Consider the following 25,219-nt stretch of genomic DNA (forward strand, 5'->3'; position numbering starts at 1 on the left):
GGCCTGGATGTTGCCAGTGGTGGTGGGAGCTGCTGGAAGGCGGCCTGCCTCTCACTCCACACAGGCGAGCTATACACATTGATCAGCCAGAGCAGGGTGTTGCTGTACTTCAGGTCCCACTATGAGGAGACATCCACCAGCCACCTCCTCAATTTCGGTGATTACAAAGTTGCCTCCTTGTAGCAAGATACCCAAACCAGAGGCACAACAATCTTCACCTACCCTGCCCCTCCAACCCTATAGACAACCCATGAAGCTTCCATCGCGACCACCTCCAATCGTTCCTGAGGTGTATGAAAATCACATCTGCCTTGACTTTGGCAAGGTATTGCAGGCCAGTTACACATCGTGTAGTGTGTTTGGCACTGCACACATTGAGGGTTGCAATTTTAATCTCCATTGTTTATCTCATTATCAATTAGCCTGAGCCCTCATGCCACAGCTTTGTTGAAGTGCAGCACTGATTATGGACTCAGGTACAGGAGGAGATCTTCCTCTGGGAGTGGGGTCTCCTCAGGTGAAGCTGGTGTTGTCGCTGGGGGAGATCTAGCTGCTCTTCTACTCCTCCATCTGCTGACAGGTTTGTATTTTGTTTTACTTGGAGCAGGTGGAGGGGAATGGGGCAACAGCTTCTTCACTGCTCCTGGAGTCCTGGTTCTGGGTAGCCCTGGGTACTTTGCATCCCTCAGTTGGGCTTACTTATTACCTGTGGTCCTCCTTTCGCCTCTATCTTGGCGCTTCCTCTGCCTTCATCGGAAACTCATCCTCGGATGATGAAAGGTTACTGTCTTCTCTGTCCCTCTGCCTGTGTATCTTCAGTGCCCTATCGCCACTAATTCCCCTCAAGTTTCAAAAATTTATTTGATCTGTCTTGAAGACACTACAGGAGGTTGTGTTCCCAGAAAGGCATCTCAATTTCCCGTTACACAAACCCACATCATCAGGGAATACAACGAAAAATGAGAAAAATGAAAATCATTAAAACTGATAAAAAGTTATAGAGAGTGAGTTTTATTCCAGACATTGGATTTCTGGGTAGCGATTTGTGAATTCCATAAGGGCAAGTTTCTGTTACCTGAACCATCGTCAAGCAAAGGTCACCTGTTCTCAGCAACCAAATCTCCTCAGCTCTACATGTTCTGACAGACTGTTAAAGTATAGCTCGTGTTATTGCCACGTTTAGTAGAAGAACTTGGAGCATTACAGCACAGTACAGGCCCTTCTGCCCACAATGTCGTGATGACCTAAGTAAACCTACTCCTCAACAATCTAATTTTTTTCCACAGCTCACACCTGTAACTCTTTTTTTCTTACACCCATGTGCCTATCTAAGAGTCTTTTGAATATCCCTATTGTACCAGCTTCCACCACCAACCCTGCACTGCCCTCCAGGCACCCACCACTCAGTGTGTAAATAAAATTTCGCTCTGACATCTCCCCTACACTTACCTCCACCCACCTTTAACCAACGCCCTCTGATATCAAACCTGGCCAGAGGTTGTGGGAGGGATCGAAATTCAGGAAATATTTTGTGGGAAGTGTCCAAATTTCACAATTAGAATGATGACTTTGCATTAACGCTTCCAATCAAAATGTCTACAATGCTATTTATGAAGTGTGACATAAACACAAACAATAAATGAAAATCAAAAAATTCTGGATGATGGAAAATAAAGAAAGGACAGAAAATGCCTAGCAGGTCAGGCAGCATCTGTGGAGAGAGAATCTGTTCATGTTTCGGCTCCAGGGCCCTTTGTCAGAATTGAGATGGAAAGATTTTAGTGCAGGGAACAGAGCAGATGGGGGAGGGCAGTAGAGTTAACTTCATCTGATGTTATTGCCACATTATTTCACCCTATCAAAGAAATTCCTTTTGTTCCATCCATACCCCTACTTTTTTTTGCTGGCTGGACTAATTTGTTTCTCTGTATCACAGTTCTGATGAGGAATCCCAGACCCGAAACGTTGATGGCTTCTCTTTCCACAGAGCCTGGTGTTTTCTGTTTTAATTTATGCAAACAATAAATCAAGCAGACATCCTGAGTTAGGTTTCAGAAGTCAAGTCAAATTTATTGTCATCTGATTGCACAAGTACACCCCAACGAAACCGTGTTCTCTGGTCCTCGGTGCAAAACACACAGACGTACAACCAGACATAACACACATACAGACAAACAATACATATGCAGAACAAGTATTCATAGATATAAATAAATATTGTTTCATGAATATGAGAGTCTTGGATGGTCAGTGTCAGCTGTTCCTTTGGTCATTCACCGCTTTCACTGCCAGTGGGAAGGAGCTATTCCTCAGCCTGGTGGTGCTGGCTCTGATACTCCTGCATCTCTTTCCTGATGGGAGCAGCAGGGTGGAAGGGGTCCTCAATGATTTTGTGTGCCCTGTTCAGACAACGATCCTATATCACATCGATGGAGGGGAGCGGGAGACTCTAGTGATCCTCTCGGCCACTCTTATGGTCCTGTGGATTGACTTCTGATCCATTTCTCTACATCAACCGTGTCACACTGTGATACAGCCGACCAGGATGCTCTCGATGGAGCTCCTGTAGAAAGTTAGCATTATGGTGGCTCCTAGACTTGCATGCTTTAGTCTTCTCAGGAAGTACAGCCTTCCTGACAAATGATGAAATGTGTGTCCACGATAGGTCACTAGTTAAGTGAACTCCCAGGAACTTGGTGCTCTCCACTACAGAGATTTTGATGCGTAGTGGAGGGTGGTCTTTTCTGGTGCTCCTGAGTCCACGATCGTCTCCTTCTTCTTGTCCACGTTGAGACTCGGGTTGTTACTGTCACACCATATCGTGACATTTTCTACCTTTTTTCGGTCGTGCGACTCATCGTTGTTGCTGATGAGGCCACTACTGTTGTGACATTTTCAAACTTGATGACGCTTGGAGCTGGCTCTGACGATGCAGTCGTGGTCAGTAGTGTGAATAGGAGTGGGCTGATCTCGAGCCCTGAAGTGCGCCACTGCTCAACATGATTGTGTTCGACGTTCTGCTGCCGACCCGGACGGACTGCGGTCTTTCCGTTTAAAAAGTCCAGAACCCAGTTACAGAGAAGAGTGTTGAGTCCCAGTGAGGACATCAGATGAAGTTAAGTTGCCCCTACTGGGGAACGATCGTATTAAATGCTGAGCCGAAGTCACTGAACAGCAGCCTGACACATGAGGCTTAATTTTTCAGGTGGGTCAGGACAGAGGGAAGGGTCAAAGCTAGAGCATCATCTGTGGAACGGTTTCTTCTATAGGTGAATTGAAATGGGATCAGCATCTCTTGGAGGTGTGCTTTAATGTGTTCCATTATCATATGCTCAAAACATTATATAATGGTGGACGTCAGAAGTCATTGTGGCTTGTTATTGTCGCCCTTTTGAGTACCGAAATTATGGTGGCTTTTTTGACCCCTGTGGGAACGATGGACTGGATGCAGTGAGGTGTTGAAGATAAGACCTCTGAGAATTGGTCTGTGCAGTCCTTCAATACCTGGCCAGTTATGTTGTCTGGTCCCGCCGCCTTGTGTGGGTTCACCTTGGATAGGGTTCTCCTTACCTTGGCTGTGGCTATGCAGGGGGACATGCAGCTTTCTTTAGCGTCATCCTGTTCTTCTCATCAAGCCATGCATAGAAAATATTTGGTCTTTCTAAATGGGAAGCATTATTGTCCTCAACTCACAAGGTTGACTTGTGATCTGTTATTGTCTTGGTCCCTTGGATGCGCACCAGCTATCTGTAGATTTTCTATGCATATCCCTGCTTTGCCTTCTGGATTTCACTGGAGAATTCAGTCCTGGCTGATCTTTGTGCCATCCTATCCCCTGTCCTGAAGGCATCATCACAAGCTCTGTGAAGTGCCCAGACCTCTGCATCCAACCATGGTTTCTGGTTCGATCTCAGTGACATCCTCAATGAACTTGCTGACGTAGCCAGTCACTGAATTCATGTATGTTTACAAGACTGTTGAAAGTGACTGCCTTCCTGAAACAGCTCTAGACCATGATCGCAAAGCAGCTTTGCAGCGCTACTCTGCTCACCGCCCCCTAACCCTGATCAAAGTTAAAGAATTTCATGTATGTTACATTCTAAATGTGGTAATGATGTGACAATAATGAAACTTTTCCTGTGAATTGACCTAGTTTGTTTTGCCAGCACTCAGTCCGCTGAGGTTAGCAGGACGGATATGTGATCTCAGTAACCAAGGTGGGGGTGAGGTGCAGCCTTGTACGCACCAGGGATGTTTGTGTACACCCAATCCAGGTGTCCTTTGTGGTGAAGTGATCTATGAAATGCTTTTGGAGTCATGGATGGTGACCTCTTCCAAAGGAAGACCTGTCGGGGGACCAGTGTGGTTGCAATGATGTGGGTCAGGCAAAGCTGGGAAGTGAGGAAAAGACCATCCTAGAGGAACACTACTGAGCTGGAAATGTTGGAAACTTGAGGAAACAATTGAGAAGCTGGTGGTGCTGAGTGGATAAGACAGCATCTGTGGAGAGAAGTGGACACTGAAAGGTCCCAACCCAAAGTGTTGATTATCCGTTTCTCTCCATGAATGCTGCCTGACCTACTGAGTTTCTTCCCCACCCCCACAGCTTCTGTTTGTTTAATCAAGAGATGCCATTCTGTTTCTTGAAACTAAAATTGTTGAGGAATGCTCAGTGGGAAACCTCATCCACGTAACGCTGGCAGGTTGGATGAGCAGCATCAGGCTCAGCGAGACAATCAGACTGCAATAAGCATCTCCTCAGGAGTAATTTGTAATTTATCACTATTTTCAAATGAAGCTAATTGGATATGAATGTATGCTTATCATGGCTCCCTTTGCAAAATCACAGGCTTAAAAAAAATTCCCAATTATTTCCTGCTTCTCAGAATTCTTCCTCTTCTCTCTCCCCAGACTACCCAGGAATCAAAGCCCGAAAGGTATGTAATATCCCAGCGTCTAAAGCAATTCTGGCTTCTGTCCTTGCAGGTTATTTGGAGCACTTAACAAATAGCTTCTTTTCTCAGAGGAACAATGCAGATTCTGTGGTGGTAGAATTTTAAAAGCGATTAAAAGTTCAGATCCAATGACCGATCAGGGTTGAATGCAGGGGTCCCCAAGTCCTGATGAGGAGGCCACAGATACAAGGTTAATGTAACTGGATTTAGAATAGAGGGTGAAACCAGCGTCTGCCACACAACCTTGAGGCTATGGAAGGCAATTTGAGTTTATTGTCACCTGTATGAGATGCAGAGATAGAGGCTGATATGTGAGCAGCGTACAGTGAGAGATCAGTTGATCAAGGGCAACATTATTTTACAATTTTGAGGTTCATTCTGATAATGATGGGAAAGTCCTTGAATCTAATGGTGCATATGCTCTGTTACTTGCGAATCTTCTTCAGGATTGGGGGGTGGGGGTGGGGGTGAAGAGAGTGCAGCTGGGGTGGGATGTGTTTTAAGGTGTTAGCTGCTTTTCCAAGACAGCATAAGGTATAGGTGGAGTCAGTGGAAAGGAGGGGGTTCGTGTGATGTCCTGAACTGCATTCACAATTCTGCAGTCTTGGGCTGAGCAGTTCAAGTACTACACAGTGATGTACTCTGATGGCATGCTTTCAATGGTACCTGTAGAAGTTGTTCAAGGATGTAGGTGTTTTTTGGCCATTGAACCTATGTGGGAGGGGGAGATGTTTACTTCTGGGAAACTAAAGCTGTTCTTATCTGCACCTTGTGCAGACTGGGGAGAGAACTCTGCCCCCTTCCGGTAGTCTGTAACCTGTAATTGTGGGGTTGATGGCTGAGGAGGGAAGTATGTTAATGATCAGGGTTGGGTGGGTGAGGCACAACATTTGATTATTACCTGACCCACCACCCGAAACATTAATTCCCTCCACCATTGCCCACCAGTGCCTACGGCGTGTGTAATCCACAAAATGACTTTCAAATCCCATTCCCCCCCCCTCCATCAAGAAGCAGAAAAGCAATAGGCGCATGTGAACACCACTGCCTGCAGGTTCCACACACTAATAAATCAGCTGTATGCCATAATTCCTTCATCTCTTTTGCATCCAAATCCTGGAGCTCCCTCTCCAAGAGAGGCCTGGGAGCACTTTAACCAAGGTTTTTATACCACCTTCTCAAAAGCAATTCGGGGTGGACAATAAACAATGGTGTTGGCAGCGACACCTAGGCCCAATAAATAAATAATTGAATGTGCACATATTGTGATTAATTTGCCTGGGAGGATGGAGTTTTGATCTGTTTGGACAGAGGAATAAATGTTCAATTAATCATCTGTTCTTGCTTACTGTTTCCAAAGCAAATTAAACGAACACCGTAATCTGAAATAAGTGAAAACATACCAAGCACTTGATGTAAGATGAAAATTTAGATTTTATCTAAACAGTGATTGATTAATATTAACTTTGAAATAAATGATACCAATTGAAGGAACTGGCATTTTTTTATATAACATTTTAGAAATCGTTTCTTTTAAACCTGTTGAACCTCAGGCACCCCAGAGATTCATTGAAAGGCAAACATTTATCAGTTAGAAGTTGTAACAAGGCAACAACAGTAACAAAAGCCGTGTTCATTTACTCTCTCAGAACCTATTTCAGTATGCTTCCCTCCTGTTCAAAGGGCAGCTGCTTTCCAGCCACTCCCAACATAAGAGAAGGGGAAAGTGCCCTGCAAATTTTCAGTTTGCCAATCCAGTATATAATCAACCTGGTATTCATTTCCAACAAAATCAATGGAAGATTTTTTTAAATATCGGAATTGAAAACATAATAAGTGTGGCTGCATCCAGAAACTTCTTGTGGGCTCAAGAAGATTGTCAATCCTGTCAGTGTTGAAGGTAGATAGCTTTAGGTTAGGTTGGGTTCCTGGAATATGGAGCTAGTGGACAGAAGAATGAAGGATAGATCAGGGTAGACTAAATAACAAAAGGCGATGTGAGCAATGTATTTGCATTTTTGGAAGTGACATCATCACAGAAATTGGCCCCCTTCTCAATGGCAAGCTGTCTTAGGAGTAAGACCCAACAAACAACTAACCTTTACCAAACCTGTCATGCCATTTGTAAGGAAGGTGGTGTTGGGAGTGTGGGTGGTCTCCAAAATCAGTGCCAGAAACTTGCACCTTTATGCAAGAGAAATGATGTGAGGTGCTCCATAGGCATGTAATCGAATGTATTAGTTAACAAGGCTGAAGGGTTGGTAGTGACTAAGAGTTTGGTTAAATATTGATGTGTTATCAGAGTTTTGAAGAGGGAGAGGGACTTAAGGACATGGATGTAAGCAGCTAAGACAAGGTGACCAATGGCAGAAGAGGGAAATACAGAGAGTTTGGGGGTTCAGTATTCCCACAACTGTCGCGCTGTTGAAAATTAGCCGAGCCCAGGGTGGAACACTGACTGTGGTTGTCTTGGAACCTATCAGAAAGTTTGTTGGCTCCTTTATCACCAGGGTTTTCATTCTCCCTGCCAACTTCTTTCTTGTGTGAAGCTCCCCTATACAAAATCGATGGTAGGGCAAATTTGGAACTGATGCTTCCTGAGGTACTACACTCCCAAAGATCGCTGTTGTGTACAGCAACAAATACTACACCCCATTAATGTTTTTTTTGTATTCCAAAGCCACTTATCTCATGGAAATTCACCACCCTCCTGGCTAATGACCCATCGACCCATACTACTAAGAAGATTTGTGAGGAGTAACAAAATCAAACCACTTATAGATCAAGTTGAACTCCTTGACAATAATCCAACATATGCAAGCATCAGGTACCCAGATGGATGGGAGTCCACTGTGTCTGTTCGTGACTTGGCTCCTTGTCCAGAAGCCCAGGCAATCCCAAAATCTCCTATTGTGGAACAAGATTTAAAAAAAAAAAAATCTAGTGGTACATTGGAGGAGGAAGAGGAAGATATGACCTACCAAAGTGTGGGGGATAATGAAACAGTAGCTCCGCAAGAATTAGGAGATCTGGTCACATACCAAAACCTCCCAATCGATATGAATGGGAGTCATCCCATAAATTGTTGCTTGATACTGCTAGTTTTTTTTTAGGAGGGAAGAATGTAATTTTACAGTTATTCTTAATTGTTAATGAGCTTAACCATATAACCATATACAGCACAGAACAGGCCAGTTTGGCCCTACTAGTCCATGCCGGAACAAATCCCCACCCTCCTAGTCCCACTGACCAGCACCTGGTCTATACCCCTCCAATCCTCTCCCCTCCATGTAATTATCCAGTCTTTCCTTAAATGTAAATAACATCCCTGTTTCAACCACCTCTGCCCGAAGCTTATTCCACATCCCAACCACCCTTTGCGTGAAGAAATTTCCCCTCATGTTCCCCTTATAATTTTCCCCCTTCAATCTTAAACCATGGCCTCTGGTTTGAATATCCCCCACTCTTAATTGAAAAAGCCTATCCACGTTGACTCTCTCTGTCCCTTTTAAAATCTTAAACACCTCCATCAAATCCCCCCTCAATCTTCTACGCTCCAGAGAAAAAAGCCCCAGGCTGCTCAACCTTTCTCTGTAACTCAAACTCATCCTGTTAACATTCTCGTGAACCTTCTCTGCACTCTCTCTATTTTGTTTATATCCTTCCTATAATTTGGTGACCAAAATTACACACAGTATTCCAAACTTGGCCTCACCAATGCTTTGTACAATTTCATCAAAACATCCCAACTCTTGAATTCAATACTCCGATTCATGAAGGCCAACATTCCAAATGCCTTCTTCACCACACCATCTACCTGAGTATCAACTTTGAGGGTACTATTTACCACAACTCTTAAATCCCTTTGTTGCTCTGCACATCTCAATTGTCTACCATTCAATGTATATGACCTATTTAGATTTGCCTTTCCAAAACGCAACACTTCACACTTATCTGTATTAAATTCCATCAGTCATTTCTCAGCCCATTCCTCTAGCTTTCCTATATCCCTTTTTAAGATACGGTAATCTTCCTCACTGTTTACTTATCACCGGCCTCCAATTTGACAAACAATTTTCTACCACTACTCTCTGACACCTCCCATCCAACCATTGCTGAATCCATTTTACTACCTCCTTATTTATACCTAATGCCTCCACCTTTATTCCTAACCTCCTGTGGAGAACTTTGTCAAAAGCTTTACTAAAGTCTAAATAGACAACATCCACAGCCTTCCCTTCATCAATCTTTTTTGTAACCCCCTCAAAAAACTCTTTCAGGTTTGTTAAGCATGATCTACCCCTGACAAAACCATGCTGACTACTACCTATCAATCCCAATTCTTCCAAATATTTGTAATTGCCATCCCTCAGAACACTTTCCATCAGCTTACCCACCACAGACGTCAGACTCACGGGCCTATAATTCCCAGGCTTACATTTGGACCCTTTCTTAAACAGCGGAACAACATGAGCCACCTCCAACCCTCTGGCACTACCCCCATGACCAGTGACATCCTAAATATCTCTGTTAATGGCCCCACTATCTGTACACTAGTCTCCCTGAGTGTTCTTGGGAATACTTTGCCGGACTCGGAGATTTGACCACCTTTATCTTTTTTAACACTGCCATCACTACCTCCTCAGTTATCCTTAAATGATTCATGACCTCCCCACTATTTTTCTTTACTTCAACTGGTACAATATTTTTTTCCCTAGTGAATACTGAGGAAAAGAAATGATTTAAAATTTCCCCCATCTCCTCTGACTTCTCACATAGCCTACCCTCCCTATCTACAAGGGGTCCAATTTTATCCCTCACTAATCTTATACTTTTAATGTACCTATAGAAACCCTTTGGATGTATTCTTACTCTGCCTGCCAAAGCCTCTTCGTGCTTCTTTTTGGCCTTTCTAATTTCTTTCTTAAGATTTTTTCTACACTCCTTGTAGTCCTCTTTCAATTTCTCAACACCCTGCTCCTCTTGTACACCTCCCTCTTTCTCCTAACCAAATTTCTAATATTCCTCGAAAACCAAGGCTCCCTATGACTTCCAGCCTTTCCTTTGATCCTCACTGGGACATTGTACTCTCAAAATTTCTTCTTTGAATATTCTTAATTTTTCATTTACATCCTTTCCTGAAAAAAATCATGTCCCACTCAATACTCCTCAAATCCATTCTTATTCCTTCGAAATTTGCTTTTCTCCAATCCAGAACCTCAACTTTAGGCCCTTCTTTGCTCTTCCCTAAATCTACTCTAAAACTAATGGAGTTGTGATCACTAGACCCAACTTGTTCTCCAACATTAACCTCAGACACCTGAACTATCTCATTTCCTAACAGGAGATCCAGTATTACAACGTCCCGAGTCAGTTCCTCTACGTATTGATTAAGAAAACTATCTTGTACATTTCATATTTCAATGATCCTGGCTTCTGCCGCTCCGCAGGTCACCTGACCTCTCTTACTCCAATCAGCTTCTACCTGCTGCCTCATGTCTTTTAAATTCTAGCTGTAACTGTATAATTAAGTTGAGTGAAGCTTGGAAAGCAGCCACCAAGTTTTTCATTTTCACAACAAGCCCTTTGGGAAAACCATCTGGCTGTATTAGAGTATTGTGTGCAGTTTTTGTCTCCTAACTACAGGAAAGTTGATAATAAGATTGAAAGAGTACAGAGAAAATGTACAAAGCTGTTACTGGGATTTGAGGAACTAAGTTACAGGGAAAGGTTAAACAGGCTCTGACTTTATTCCCTGGAGTGTGAGAGAATGAGGGAAGATTTTGATAGAGGTATACAAAATTATGAAGGGGGGGCTATAGAGTTTAAATGCAAGCAGATGTTTTCCACTGAAGTTGGGTGAGACAAGACCTAGAAGACATTGGTTCAGGGTGAAAGGTGAAATGTTTAAAGGGAATATGAGGGGAAACTTCTTCACGCAGAGAGTGGTGAGTGTGTGGAATGAGCTGCCAGTGGTGGAGGTTAATGCAGAGTCAATTTTGACATTGGATAGGTACTTGGGTGGGAGGGATGTGGAGGACTTTGGTCTGAGTGCAGGTCAATGGGACGAGGCAGAATAATAGTTCAGCGCAGACTAGATGGGCCAAAGGTCCTGTTTCTGTGCTATCGTGTTCTATAGTTTTATTTGTTTCTGTCCATTTGCAGGTACAGTTCCACACGCAGAGGAAGCTCGGTGGTTATTTGTTTACCTGAACTTGAGGTATTTCCAGGAGATTTACTCATCTCCAATGGCACTGAGGATCTTTGTCGGACAGCATCAACTCCCACCTTTAGCACAGGTGAGCTCATGGCTCTGTGTGCATGTATTTGAGGTTTGCAATCTTTTGCTTTTGAGATGTGACATGTTTCAGAAACCTGGCGATTAAAATATTTTGCAGGCTAAGTGTTGTGTAATTCAGAATCAGAATTTATTGTCATGAACATGTCACAAACTGATGTTGACTTCCATGGGTGTATTGCAGTTTGAATATTCCTTTAAATTGCTTTTAAAAATAAATAAATTAGTGCAAAAAATAAGAGTAAATAAGATAGTGTCTGTGGTTCATTCAGAAATCTGATGGCAGAGGGGAAGAAGCTGGGTGTTTGTCTTCAGGCTCCTGTACCTCCTTCCCGATAGCAGTGTGAAGAAGGCATGGCCTGGGTGGTGAGGGTCCTTGAGGATAGAAGCTTCTTTCTTAAGACATCGCCTATTGTAGATGTCTTTAATGGAGCGATGCCCATGATGGCACTGACCAAGTTCACAACTCGGTCATTTTTTCCTATCTTGTCCAATGTCCCCTCCATATCAAAGAGTGATACAACCAGTCAGAATGCTCTCCTGTAGAAGTTAGCAAGAATCTTCAGTGACAGACCAAATCTCCTCAAACTTCTGATGAGCCTTCTTCGTGACTATATCATCATGGAGACCTAGGATAGATCTTCAGAGATGTTGACATCCAGGAACTTATTCTTAACACTTTCCACTGCTGACCCATCAATGAGGACTGGTTCGTGTTCTGATTATTTTTCTCCCCCTTCTAAACTCCACAATCAACTCCTTGCATTGCCTAACATTGAGTCCATGGTTGTTGTTGTGACACAACTCAATTAGCTAATCTATCTCCCTCCTTTACGCTTCCTCATTGCCGTATGTGATTCTGTCAACGATTGTGGTGTCATTGGCAAATTTGTAGATGGCATTTGAATTGTGCCTGGTCACACAGTCATGGGTGTAGAGTGAGTGAGGAGTGCAATGGGCTAAGCAGGTATCCTTGAGGTCCCCCTGTGTTAATTGTCAGTGAGGAGGAGACATTTCTGATTCATACTGACTGTGGTCTTCTGATAAAGAAGTGAGGACCTTGGTGCAGAGGCTGTTTTGGAGCTTGTTGACCAGCACTGAGGATATAATGGTGTTGAAAGCTGAGCTGTAGTCAATAAAGAGTAGCCTGATATATATGTTGCTGTTGTCTAGGTGATCCAGAGCTCAGTGGAGAGCTAGTGAGATTGCATCTGGTGCAAAGCGATTATGACAATAAGTGAATCGCAGTGGGTCCAGATCTTTACTTGAGTACGAATTATTTCTGGCCATGACCAATCTCTTAAAATATTTCACCACAGTAGATGTGAGTGCTACTGGGCGATGGTCATTGAGGCAGCTCCCTCTGCTCTCCTTGGGCATCGGAATGAAACGTGGGAACCTCCAACCGCAGCTATTTATAAGATGCAGGGTGACTATCCGACGGTGCAAGCTATATCAGACAAGGTTTCAAAATTCTAATGCCATTCCCATTTTTGCCTTTCAGAATCAAAGAAGTTAAAATGGCCCTTCACAAAACGAGGAATGGTAATGGTTTGCTTTGTCCGAATACAACATTTAATATTCCAGTGCTCATTCAGATTTTGCAGGTGAAATGTATGGGATTTCATACAGACTATGGCACAGATTGAACAAACAATGCCTGCATATTAATCAGCTTGCATCCACCATTCCCAAAGAGCAGAAAAATATACACCAACTTGTATGTGAGCTTTAGTCAGGGTCTGTCCCAGTAGTTCTACAATGTCGCTGATGAAAGCTTGTTTAATCCACCTTTTATCCTTATTACCAAACAATAAAAGGGAATGTCCACTGAGTGAAATTAACAATCAATGACCACTAGGCCCCAATAAAGAACAACAACACAAATTGCAATGGTAACGCCAGCATTTGCAGGCCCCGCCATCCTGACTTGGAAGTACATCATTGATCCATCATCACTGTGTCTAATTCCAGGAACTCACAATCCAACCGTACTGTGGGGACACCTTCAACAGAAGCCCTGTGCAGTTCAAGAAGGCAGCTTACTGCCACTTTCTTGAGGGCTGCTTGGGATGGGCAATAAATGGGAACCATGCTTGTGATCACCAGCTTCTTCTGAAATAAATAGTCCATCCATGTGTGATCCTTCCCAACATCGTTAACGTAAAGCTAACAAATGGGTCCTGTTTAAAAAAAAAAAAAGGGCTGTCTGCTCTGAGCTTGTGAGTTTGTGAAATGGAAATTACAATACAACTCCGATTATCCAAAATCGGATTCTCCGAAATCCTCATTTATCCAAAATTCTTGCCGAGCCGGACTGACTGGAGATGTTGGGTTCCCGGCGCCGGCATCAGCAGACCTCTGGGACCCAGGCAGGAACAGGGCCTCGGTGGGGAAGTGTCAGTAATTGGCGGTGACCACCATTTTTTTAAAATGAGAATTGAACATTATTTTAATACTTAAAAACCCTTACCTTGTTTATCCAAAACAGGCCTTCTCTCAACTATTTTGGATAATCAGAGTTTTTCTGTACTTTGTTTGAAAAGGTTCAGCACCAGTGACCCAGGATTGAATCTCCTGCTGTCTATAAGAGTTTGTATGTTCTCCCCATGACTGATGTTCCAGTTACCTCCTAACCTCCAAAACGCTACGGGGTTGGTAGTGTTAATTGGATGGCACGGGTTTCATGGGCTAGCTAGAGGGTCTTCGTTAAAATTAAAAAATAGAAAATAAAAACACTTTCGAAAAATTATAATGTAAAAATCTAACTGAAGTGTAGTGAATCCCAGGTCTAACTGGGATTCCAATGACTTGTTAGAGTGCCCCCTGATAGGAATGGGGATGAAAGGTTACCATGGTAGACGGGAATGCAGGTTACAATCTACCCCATCGCTCGGCTCACAATATCAGTTGAAGAAGAACAGCCCTCCCCCACCCCCTCCCCCCCCATCCAGTCAATCCTCATCTCAAGGATGATTTCCAGTTGTTTTGGGAAGGCCATGTAACTTTTAGGATATCCACCAGCAGCAACAATTACTCGAAACACAGGACCAATCAAAGGGGTGCAATTGTAATGGTCAATAGATTATGCCCAATGTGGACAGTGGTGGTGGGGGGGGGGGGGGGAGGGCAGAGTCCCTAACTTAATGAGATCTATGTCCTGTTAGTTCTCGGAACAGGTCTATTCCACATGCTACCTTCATGTTATGTTCTTATCTCCAGAATAAAGGGAAGCAAAAGGCAATATCCGATCTAGAAACCCTTCTGGCCACTTTCGAGGTCGCCGACTGTGAGGATCGTGGCTTCCAGCCATACAAGGTAACTTGCTCCAATGCCCAGTCACTTGTGCTTTTTTCCTCTCCCTCAGGGTGAAATGGTTGGTGGTTTATCTCTCCAGTTTTAGATCCCACACATGAACAAGCTCTCTGGCCCACGCTGCCCAAATACATCCATGTGACCAATTAACCTCCTATCTCTGTATATCTTTGGAATGTGGGAGGGAACTGGAGCACTCGGAGGAAACCCACTGATCACAGGAGAAGTGTACAAACTCCTACAGTCAGCAGTGGATTTGAACCCGGGTCAATGGCGCTCTAAATGGGTCGTGCCAAACACTACCCTAACCTTTCCACCCTAATATCCAAACTCAATGCTCTGAAGGAATTCTGTTGATGCCAAATATTTCTGGTTATCTTCACTGCTCACTATGCTATCAGTCCTTGTGAGGGTGCCTTCACATGGTCAAGTATGGGGCCCTGTAACCAATGAGCCTGATCCCCCAATGAGCTTGATTAAAAAGATCTCTAGTTGCAAATGCTGGAGTCTTGAACAGACAAAGAATTGTTGGAGAAGCTCAATGGGTCAGTCAGCAGCTGTGGGTAGAAATGGTCAAGATCTGGACCTCTAGCTGAGCTCTACTTATCTCCCAACATATAAGAAATCTGGACACATGGCATGTCCTTTTCTCAGTGCCATAACCTTCTGCAACACCACTCCAGAACTTCGACTGGAGTGAATGGAGGTTGCGCTGGTGTATTGGTTGGGCACCTGGTGAAGTCATTTTCCACATGATGCTCCATTGTGGCTTTGCCAGGTAAATGCTTCATGGGGCTTGGAGGTTCCTCTGTCATTGGGCTGCCTCTTGTTAATGCAGCTTATAGAATATAACAGCACTATATAGGCCCTTTGGCCCATGATGTTCTGATAACCTATATAAACCTACTCAACAATCTAAATCTTCCCTACCTCACACCCATAATGTTCTATTTTTCTTGCATCTACATGCCTACCTAATATTTTCTGACATTTCACTTTCCATGTTATCTGTATAGGTGAGGCATGGGAGAGCGGCTTACCCAAGCAGAAAGTACATATTGCACCTGTGAGAAGTAGTGGACAGCAAAACATTTAAATGTCTCCAGTTTAGAACCATAGAATGCTACAGCATAGATAACAGGCAATACGGCCCCTCTAGTCGGTGCTGATTTTCATCTTCCTAGCTCCACCGACGTGGTCTCATTCCATAAGCCTCCAGGCTTCTCCCATCCATCTATCTATCTAATTTATTCTTAAAGCACATAGTCGGTGCTGACCATCATCTTCCTAGCTCAACCGACCTGGTCCCATTCCATAAGTCTCCAGGCCTCTCCCATACATCTATCTATCCAATTTATTCTTCAAGCACATGATCGAGCCTGTATTCACCACATAAGATGGCAGCTCATTCCATGCTGCCATCACTCTAAGTGAAGAACTTCCCCCTAACGTTCCCCTTCTAGGTTTTAGAAATGGGGCAGTGACTGTAGTCACTGTGATGCATCTACCAAGCTGAAGATACTTCTGATGGCATTTCAGAGAAGTGCTCACACCACAGCGAAAAGTTTGCAGGAAAGGGAATGTGTGACCACTAAACAGATTAGGAGAAACTAAGTAAAACACGAACATCTGCAGACCCGTGGTTGAAGTAAAAACACACAATGCTGGAGAGACTCAGCAGGTCAGTGTCCTTTGTGTAGCAAAGATAAAAATACATAACCAACATTTTGGGCTTGAGCCTTTCATCTGCTTAATTTAAATTGGTTCAATATATATCCATTTACTGTCACTTTCGCCATTGGACCCTTATATAATGTTTTAATCCAATTAATATATTTCTCTGGTAGGTTGAACCTCTGTCATATTTGAATAAATAATTCCATTCTACCCTGTCAAAGGCTTTCTCTGCGTCTAAAGCAACAGCCACTGTTGGCGTCTTATTTCTTTGTACTGCATGGATTAAGTTAATGAACTTACAGACATTGTCCGTTGTTCGTCTTTTCTTAATAAATCCAGTTTGATCTAGTTTTACTATTTTTGGTATACAGTCAGCCAATCTGTTTGCTAATAGTTTTGCCATTATCTTATAATCTGAGTTAAGTAGAGATATTGGTCTATACGATGCTGGTGTTAGTGGATCTTTCCCCGTCTTTGGTATTACTGTAATTATTGCTGTTTTACATAAATCTGGTATGTTTTGTGTTTCTTCAATCTGGTTCATTACTTCCAGGAGAGGTGGAATTAGTAACTCTTTAAATGTTTTATAGAATTCTATTGGGAGTCCGTCCTCCCCAGGTGTTTTATTGTTCGGTAGCTTTTTTAATATATCTTGTATTTCTTCTATTTCAAATGGTTTTATCAATTTGTTTTGCTCCTTGCAATTTCGGTATTTCAATTTTAGCTAGAAACTCATCTATTTTGTCTTCTTTCCCTTCGTTCTCAGTTTGGTATAATTGTTCGTAGAATTCCTTAAAGTTTTCATTGATCTCTGTTGGGTTATATGTAATTTGTTTGTCCTTTTTCCTTGATGCTAATACTGTTCTTTTAGCTTGTTCTGTTTTAAGCTGCCAAGCCAGTATTTTGTGTTTTTTTTCTCCTAGCTCGTAATACTTCTGCTTTATTTTCATTATGTTCTTCTCCACCTGAAACGTTTGTAGTGTTTCATATTTTATTTTTTTGTCCGCCAATTCTCTTTTTGTTGTATCTTCCCTTGTTGCTAGTTCTTTTTCTGTACTTACTATTTCCCTTTCCAGCTGTTCTATTTCCCGATTGTAGTTCGTCTTCATCTTAGTTACATAACTTTTTATCTGCCCTCTGATGAAGGCTTTCATTGCATCCCATATATAAATTTGTTTTTCACTGATTCCGTATTTATTTCAAAGTACATTTTAATTTGGCGCTCAATAAATTCTCTAATATCCTGTCTTTTAAGTGGCATGGAGTTTAATGTCCATCTATATGTTCTTGGTGGGATGTCCTCCAGCTCTATTGCTAATAACAGGGGTGAGTGATCCGACAACAATCTAGCTTTATATTCTGTTTTCCTAATTCTCCCTTGCATATGGGCTGACAACAGGAACAGGTCAATCTTGAGTATGTTTTATGTCTACTCGAATAATATGAGTATTCCTTCTCCTTTGGGTGTTGTCTCCTCCATATATCCAAAAGTTGCATTTCCTGCATTGATTTAACCATAAATTTGGCTACTTTGTTCTTTCTGCTAGTCTTTTGTCCAGTTTTATCTATCTTTGAATCCAAATTAAGGTTAAAGTCCCCTCCTATCAATACATTCCCCTGCATATCTACAATCTTCAAAAAAATATCTTACATAAACTTTTGATCCTCTTCATTAGATGCATAAATATTGACCAAATTCCAGAATTTGTATGTATCTTTCATTTTAACATTACGTATCTCCCTGCTGGATCTATTATTTCCTCCTCTATTTTGATTGGTACATTTTTATTGATTAATATAGCTACACCTCTGGCTTTTGAATTATATGATGCTGCCGTTACGTGTCCTACCCAGTCTCTCCTTAATATCTTGTGTTCCACTTCAGTTAGATGTGTTTCCTGCACGAATGCCATATCTATTTTTTCTTTTTTCAGTAAATTTAATAGCCTCTTCCTTTTGATTTGGTTATGTATTCCGTTAATATTTATAGTCATGTAGTTCAAAATGGCCATCTCATACTTTGTTTACATTTCATTTCCGCTTCCTCACCACCACCTTTCCCCTTTTCCCCATTTCCATTTCTCAGTTTCCTTTTTTTAAACGCACTGTATGACAACACTTCTAAAACATAAAATATTTCAACCATTCCCACATCTAAAATTCCCTTAACCCCATGTGTTCCCCTCCCCCCTCTCTGAATCGCCCCTTGTCTCTTGCTGGGCAACCACAACTCCCCTCTCCATTCGGACTGTGAACCCGTTTGCAAGTGTCAACTGATTTTGCAGTGACTTTTATTCTCTCCCACCCAACCCTCTCCAGAAAAGACTTTTATTTTCACATTACAACAAAGCTCCCCCTCTTCTTCTCTTTTTCTTATTTATTTATTTTTAACCACCCCTCCCCTCCTCTTTTTTCCCCCCTTCTCCCTTACTTTCCTTTTCTTCCCTCCTTTAGTTCTTACTTATACATTATTTTTACTTATTTATATGTAGTTTGTCATCGTTCTTTGTTCTTGTTACATCTCTTCATCTCTCTTTCTGTCTTGCAGGCATTCTGCAAAATTCTCGTGCTTTCTCAGGATCCAAGAACAGTGTGTTTTGCTGCCCCGGGATAACTATTTTAAGCTCCGCTGGATATCTTAACATAAATTTATAGTCTTTCTTCCATAGGATCGATTTTGCTGTGTTAAACTCCTTCTTTAGGAGTTCAAAACTTATGTCTGGGTAGAAAAAATTTTTTTGACCTTTGTATTCCAGTGGTTTTTTTGTCTTCTCTAATTTTGTTCATTGCCTTCTCCAATATATTTTCTCTTGTCATGTATCTCAGGAATTTTACTAAAACGGATCTTGGTTTTTGTTGTGACTGTGGTTTCAGGGCTAATGTTCTGTGTGCCCTTTCTATTTCCATTCCTTCCTGCATTTCTGGCATTCCCAGGACGAGCCCTTCATCAAGGGAGAAGCAAAGTGGTTCAGCCAAGCCCATCTCACATCTCATCAGATGTACTCAGTTGAAACACCGGTGACAATAAGGGTGCCTCAAGGGAGTATAGCTATTCACAGGAGCAAAAAAGATGCTCTTGTATCTGTAGATAAAGCTCTATGAAGGTATAATGTTCCCTGATGTGAGAGTTAAGGATGACATTAAATGACAGCAGAGCATTCAAGCAGGGAACTTTCTGAACAAGTCCCTGTCCAATTCCTTTAATTCATATCCTTCCTTTTGAATCCTATCCCTCCTCCCTCCAAAGTCCTTTTGCTTACTGCCCGCCCCCACTTCACGCTTAGAGCAGTAGGCCGAACTTGCCCATGCTGACCAAGTTGCCTGACTGAACTAGCCTCCATCTGCCTACGCTCGGCCCATATCCCTTCAAACCTTTCCATTGCATGTACCTGTTTAAATGTCTTTTTGAAATGTAATTGTCCCCAGCTCTACCACTTCTTGTTTCATGGAACCATTCCCGCACTGTGGAAAATGTCCCTTTTAAATCATTGCCCTTCACCTCCCATCTTAAACCAATGCCCTCTAGTTTGTACTCGCCTACCCTGGAGGAAAGGCCATCACCATGCACTTTATCCATCCCCTACCCTTCTGGCCATGTGGCCCCGATCAGTCCATCCCCCTCCAGAGTCAGGCTGAAGCCCACGAGGAATCACGTGACCATTCAGGAGCAGGAGTCGACCTTCCGGAATCTTAAGAAGGCTACACCACTCAACTTTACATACTCCTCCCCCCCCCACCTATTACCTCATGTTTGGATGTCAGGAATCAGCCCATTCTATTACCCCTATGCCTATGTGAGTGCCAGGGAAGTTCTTGATGCTTACACTCTCTAATGACCTCTAAAGCCTTCTAGGAAAGAGAGTTGCAGTATTGGCCTCTGCCAAAACTTCTTGAATTCTCTCTTGAGCAACTCTCTTACCAACAATTCCAGCATCCAGAAGAAATGTCAACTCGTCATTTTAAACACACCGATTAGTCCACTCAGTTTCGACACCTCAGCCTACAACTATAGGTTAACTCTTATCAATTTACCCTATCCCTCTTCCAAAGACAATACATCCTTTTTGACCTGTTGATTCCCGATCCAGAAAAGGTGGCATGGTTAGTGCTATGCTAGTACATCACCAGTGACACAGGTTCGAATCCGCCACTGTCTGTAAGGAATTCATACATTCTCTTTGTGATTTCCTCCCATGTTTCAAGATGTATGGGGTTAATAGGTTCATTGGTCAATGGGTGTATTTGCCAGAAGGGCCTGTCACCATGCTGTATCTCCAAACTTAACCAATATGAATTCCATTTAAAATCCTTCATCGCTGAGTTGCCTGATATTGGAGTGGGATTGGGTCCTCTCCAGCACTTAATGCTAAGGTCTTCAGCCACAATATCTATCACCTTGCTTTTGCTCTGTCAGGATGAGAGCTGGGCGCATGCACTGAAGAGTCAAAACTCCCACCCAGAGATGAGGATGGAGCAGAAAGATAAAAAGCTGCAGGAGGCGATGTGGGAGATCTTCACCACAGAATGCACCTACTTGAGGGACCAGTTACTGGTGATGGAGGAGGTGGGTCTGCAAATTGATGCAACCTCTTAAGTGTCAAAAAGGCCTGTCATGCTTGCTGCAAGTCCCTTGCAGTGAATCTGAGGGACAGCACTAATGCTTCACATCTGGAAGATCACAGATGATTAAAATTTAGAACGTGCAAATATTACACCGATTCTGTAGGTCAAAATGGGAAGAGTCCTGAGGGTTTAAGTAAAAACTCAGCAAGACCAATCTCACGCAACAAGCCAAGGCAATCGTGGCCGGAGATTTGGGTTTACCAATGTCAGATTCTATTTTACAAGGCATGCCTGTTAACATAGTGCATCACCATTCCTGTTCCTGGGTCATTTGATTTTTTTCATTGTTTTTGAGGATTATGTCATGTAAAAATTTTTTATATTTTATTTAATCAACATGTATAAAATCAAGTAATTGAAAATAATTTACCAAAATAATATAATAGAATATTAACAAATATATATGAAACTATATATATATGAAAAATATTAAAACTAAAATCTAAAAACTAAAGAAAAAAACATTAAAAAAAGCTAAAACTAAAACCCCTACATCCCACCCTCCCCCCAGAACTACTATAATCCCAGAACTAAAATACATAATATTTCATTATAAAACAATTACAATTAATTAATTCTGATTGCATCAGTTGACACTCAAAGACGTCATAAAATTATTACATCTTCAATGGTTAGTGCAGCGCCGTTACAGCACCAGTGACCTGTATCGGGGTTTAAATATTGCGCTGTCTGTAAAGAGTTTGTAAGTTCTCCCCGTGTCTGCGTGGGTTTCCTTCAGGGGCTCAGGTTTCCTTCCACCATTCAAAACATACTGGGAGTGCAGGTTAATTGGATGTAAATTGGGCGGCGCGGACTCCCGGGCCTAAATGGCTTGTTACTGTAATGTATGTTGAAAATAAATAACATGTAAGTAATTTGTGTCATTTAATTTTACAGCACAGAAACGGGCCCTTCAGATCAATTTCTCAATGACAACCAAATAGTCTACCCAAACTAGGCCAATTTCTCTGCATTCAGCCCATATCCCTTAAAAACCACTCCTATCCATGTACCTTTCATCCTTTGGAATTATACTTACTTCTACCACTTCCTCTGGCAGCTTGTTCCATTTAGACACCACCCTCTGTGTGGAAAAAGATGCCCCTTGGGTCCCTTTCAAATCTTCCCCTCTCACCTTAAATCTTTGCACAATAGTTTTAAATTCCCCTACCATATTATTCATCATGTTGCAACTTGTATCCCTTAGTTTCCCAGGTTTTTGCACCATTTTCACAGTCAGTTTTATTTTGCAGATAGTTTTATTTTGCTGTCCTTCCCGCTTCTTCTCATTTCGAGAGGATGCATATAAAAATAAGAATGTAATGCTGAGGCCTTGTAAGACATTGGTGAGACAACATTCAGAGCATTGTGAGCAGTTTTGGGCCCCACATCTCAGGAAGGAGAGGAGGTTTGTGAGAATGAACCCAAGGATGAGAGGGTAATGTACGAGGAGTGTTTGATGATTCTGGACCTGTACTCACTGGAATTTAGAAGGATTTGGGAAGGGGAGAAATCTCATCAAAACATGTCAAATATTGAAGGGGTTAGAGTGGGCATGGAGAAGATATTTCCAGTAGTGGGAGAGTCTAGGAGCAGATGACATAGCCTCAGAATAAAAGGATATCCCTTTAGAACAGAGATGAGGAGGTTTCTTCAGCCAGATGGAAGTGAATCTGTGGAATTTGTTGCCACAGACGGCTGTGGAGGCCGTCATTTGGTAGATTTAAAGCAGATGGGTTCTTGAATCATAAGGGTGTCAAAGGTTATAGGGAGAAGGCAGGAGAATAGGGTTCAGAGGAAAAGTATATCAGCCTTGATTCAAATGGCAGAGCAGACTCGATGGGCTGAATGACCTAATTCTGCTCCTATATCTATGGCTTCGTGCTCTCTTCCAGTTTCCCATTCTCTCTTCAGAGTTCTTTTGCCTCTCATGCTAGAACCTTCAAACACTCCTCATACGTTAACCCTCTCATCCCTGGATTCATGCTTGTAAATCTTCTTGGACCTTCTTCAACATCAACTGCCACCTGATCTCGGAGACACTTCTGTCAGTTAGATTTTCCCTTTTAGGGTAAGACAGTGAGATGAAGCAAGTGAGATTGGTGTTTTAAGGCTGGCTCCTGCTTCACACCAGTCCTGGTGGCCTTGGTTCCTGGTTTGTCCTCTCACAAGATGCCACAATTTTATCAAGTGTCTTCCATGGGTGGCTAGAACAATGCCTGTAAAAGGAGCACTGGCCCTCTTTATCAAGGTACCATGGAAACCCTTTAATAAGCAACATGCCACTCTCCTCCCCAACCTGACCCAACCCTATGAGTCACCCATGGTGCCAAGATATCACACCACATCCCCGCGAGTCCAAATCGATTAATTCATTCCAGACCCAGTGACCAACCAGTGGGTTAATCAAGATGGAAACAGTCGTCCTGTGATGTTTTAGATCATATTTTAAGAAAGCCAAGGCTGAGTTTTGGAGGGACACAACTCCCTAGCTCCCCTCACAGGGTCTTGCACAGGCAGCAGAGCCGTCTATTCTAAAATCAGTCCTATCCCTCCTTGCAGTTCATAAATGCACCAGAGAAACTCAGCAGATCATGCAGCATCCATTTCGGCCCAGGCCCCTTCATTGGATATAAGCAAAATCAGACAGGCACCTGAATAAAAAGGTGGGGGGAGGAGAGGAAGGTGCTACGCTCAACCCTCTCCCCCTTCACTTCTTTCCCTCCAATCCTTCCACCTGTTAGCCTGTGCTCCTTCTCTCTTCCCCCCCCCCCCCCCACTTCCTCTCCTCCCCTCCTCCACCCCTTTATATTCAGGCACCTTTATATCTACCTCTGCTTATATTTGACAAAAAACATTGTTGCCTTTTACTTCCTGTGGATGCTGTGTGAGTTCGTGTATTTCACTTGGCCCCAGCATCTGCAGACTTCCCTGTTTAACCCTAACACTAGCTTCACATTTCAAGCTCCGTCAGAAGAGGCAAACTTGTCCTCCATTCTCTATTTGAATATCTGAAGGGACTACTCCTCAAGTTTTGGCTACATTTCTCTCCCACACTCCTGATCTTCAGTCACTTCGTGAGGAAGAGGACAGGTCGCTCGGAGGATCTCCTGGTTGGTTAGCTCCAGGGCCTAGCTAAGTTCGCCATTCATGGGTCTAGACAGCCAAAAGTTGAGGACCCTGTCTGGATTGACTGTCTCCCCACCTTCTGGGATTCTCTCCATGCCCACGTGCCCCTGGAGAAGGAACACGCAGTGTCCTTGGGTACAATGGGGTATTTCTGATACTGGTATGCACCACATTGGGTCAAGTGTGCTCTGGATGGCAATGATTATGTTGTAACTTAAGCATATAGAACAGTGGTTTTCAACCTTTTTCTTTCCACTCACATTCCACTTTAAGTAATTCCCTCTGGCATCAGTGCTCTGTGATTAGTAAGGGATAGCTTAAGACAGGATGTGGGTGGGAAGGGAAGGTTGAGAACCACCACTCTAGACCCAATTGTTACTGAAATATTTTGCTTGAGAAAAATTGTCACTGGCCCATTTCCTTTGGAGTTATGAAACTGGGCACATAACGAGTCAATGAGGTACAATTAAAACCAATGATTTTCAAACTTTTTCTTTCCCCCCACATCCCACCTTAAGCATTCCCTTATTTATCACAGAGCACCTATGGCATAGGGAATACTTAAGTATGTCTTCTTTTTCTTTGGCTTGGCTTCGCGGACGAAGATTTATGGAGGGGGTAAAAAGTCCACGTCAGCTGCAGGCTCGTTTGTGGCTGACAAGTCCGATGCGGGACAGGCAGACACGATTGCAGTGGTTGCAGGGGAAAATTGGTTGGTTGGGGTTGGGTGTTGGGTTTTTACTCCTTTGCCTTTTGTCAGTGAGGTGGGCTCTGCGGTCTTCTTCAAAGGAGGTTTCTGCCCGCCAAACTGTGAGGCGCCAAGATGCACGGTTTGAGGCGTTATCAGCCCACTGGCGGTGGTCAATGTGGCAGGCACCAAGAGATTTCTTTAGGCAGTCCTTGTACCTTTTCTTTGGTGCACCTCTGTCACGGTGGCCAGTGGAGAGCTCGCCATATAACACGATCTTGGGAAGGCGATGGTCCTCCATTCTGAAGACGTGACCCATCCAGCACAGCTGGATCTTCAGCAGCGTGGACTCGATGCTGTCGACCTCTGCCATGTCGAGTACTTCGACGTTAGGGATGTAAGCGCTCCAATGGATGTTGAGGATGGAGCGGAGACAACGCTGGTGGAAGCGTTCTAGGAGCCGTAGGTGGTGCCGGTAGAGGACCCAAGTGGAAAGAAAAAGGATGATGTAGATATTGTGTAACTGAATAAATT

General features: G+C 43.0%; 1 protein-coding gene across 5 annotated transcripts in view; it reads left to right on the top strand.

Annotated features, from left to right (window-relative positions):
• Positions 1-25,219, top strand: part of plekhg7 (pleckstrin homology domain containing, family G (with RhoGef domain) member 7) — an 87,441-nt gene that overhangs the window by 27,110 nt on the left and 35,112 nt on the right. For 4 of the 5 annotated variants that reach the window (XM_069908170.1, XM_069908174.1, XM_069908171.1 and 1 more), the window contains 5 exons: positions 4,912-4,937; positions 11,121-11,254; positions 12,758-12,798; positions 14,476-14,571; positions 20,660-20,809. In XM_069908170.1, the coding sequence (XP_069764271.1) occupies positions 4,912-4,937; positions 11,121-11,254; positions 12,758-12,798; positions 14,476-14,571; positions 20,660-20,809 (447 nt within the window). The remainder of the gene's footprint in view (positions 1-4,911; positions 4,938-11,120; positions 11,255-12,757; positions 12,799-14,475; positions 14,572-20,659; positions 20,810-25,219) is intronic. The other variant, XM_069908173.1, reaches the window with a different exon arrangement.

Source organism: Narcine bancroftii, chromosome 13 (genome assembly GCF_036971445.1).
Source record: "Narcine bancroftii isolate sNarBan1 chromosome 13, sNarBan1.hap1, whole genome shotgun sequence".
Classification (NCBI taxonomy): domain Eukaryota; kingdom Metazoa; phylum Chordata; class Chondrichthyes; order Torpediniformes; family Narcinidae; genus Narcine; species Narcine bancroftii.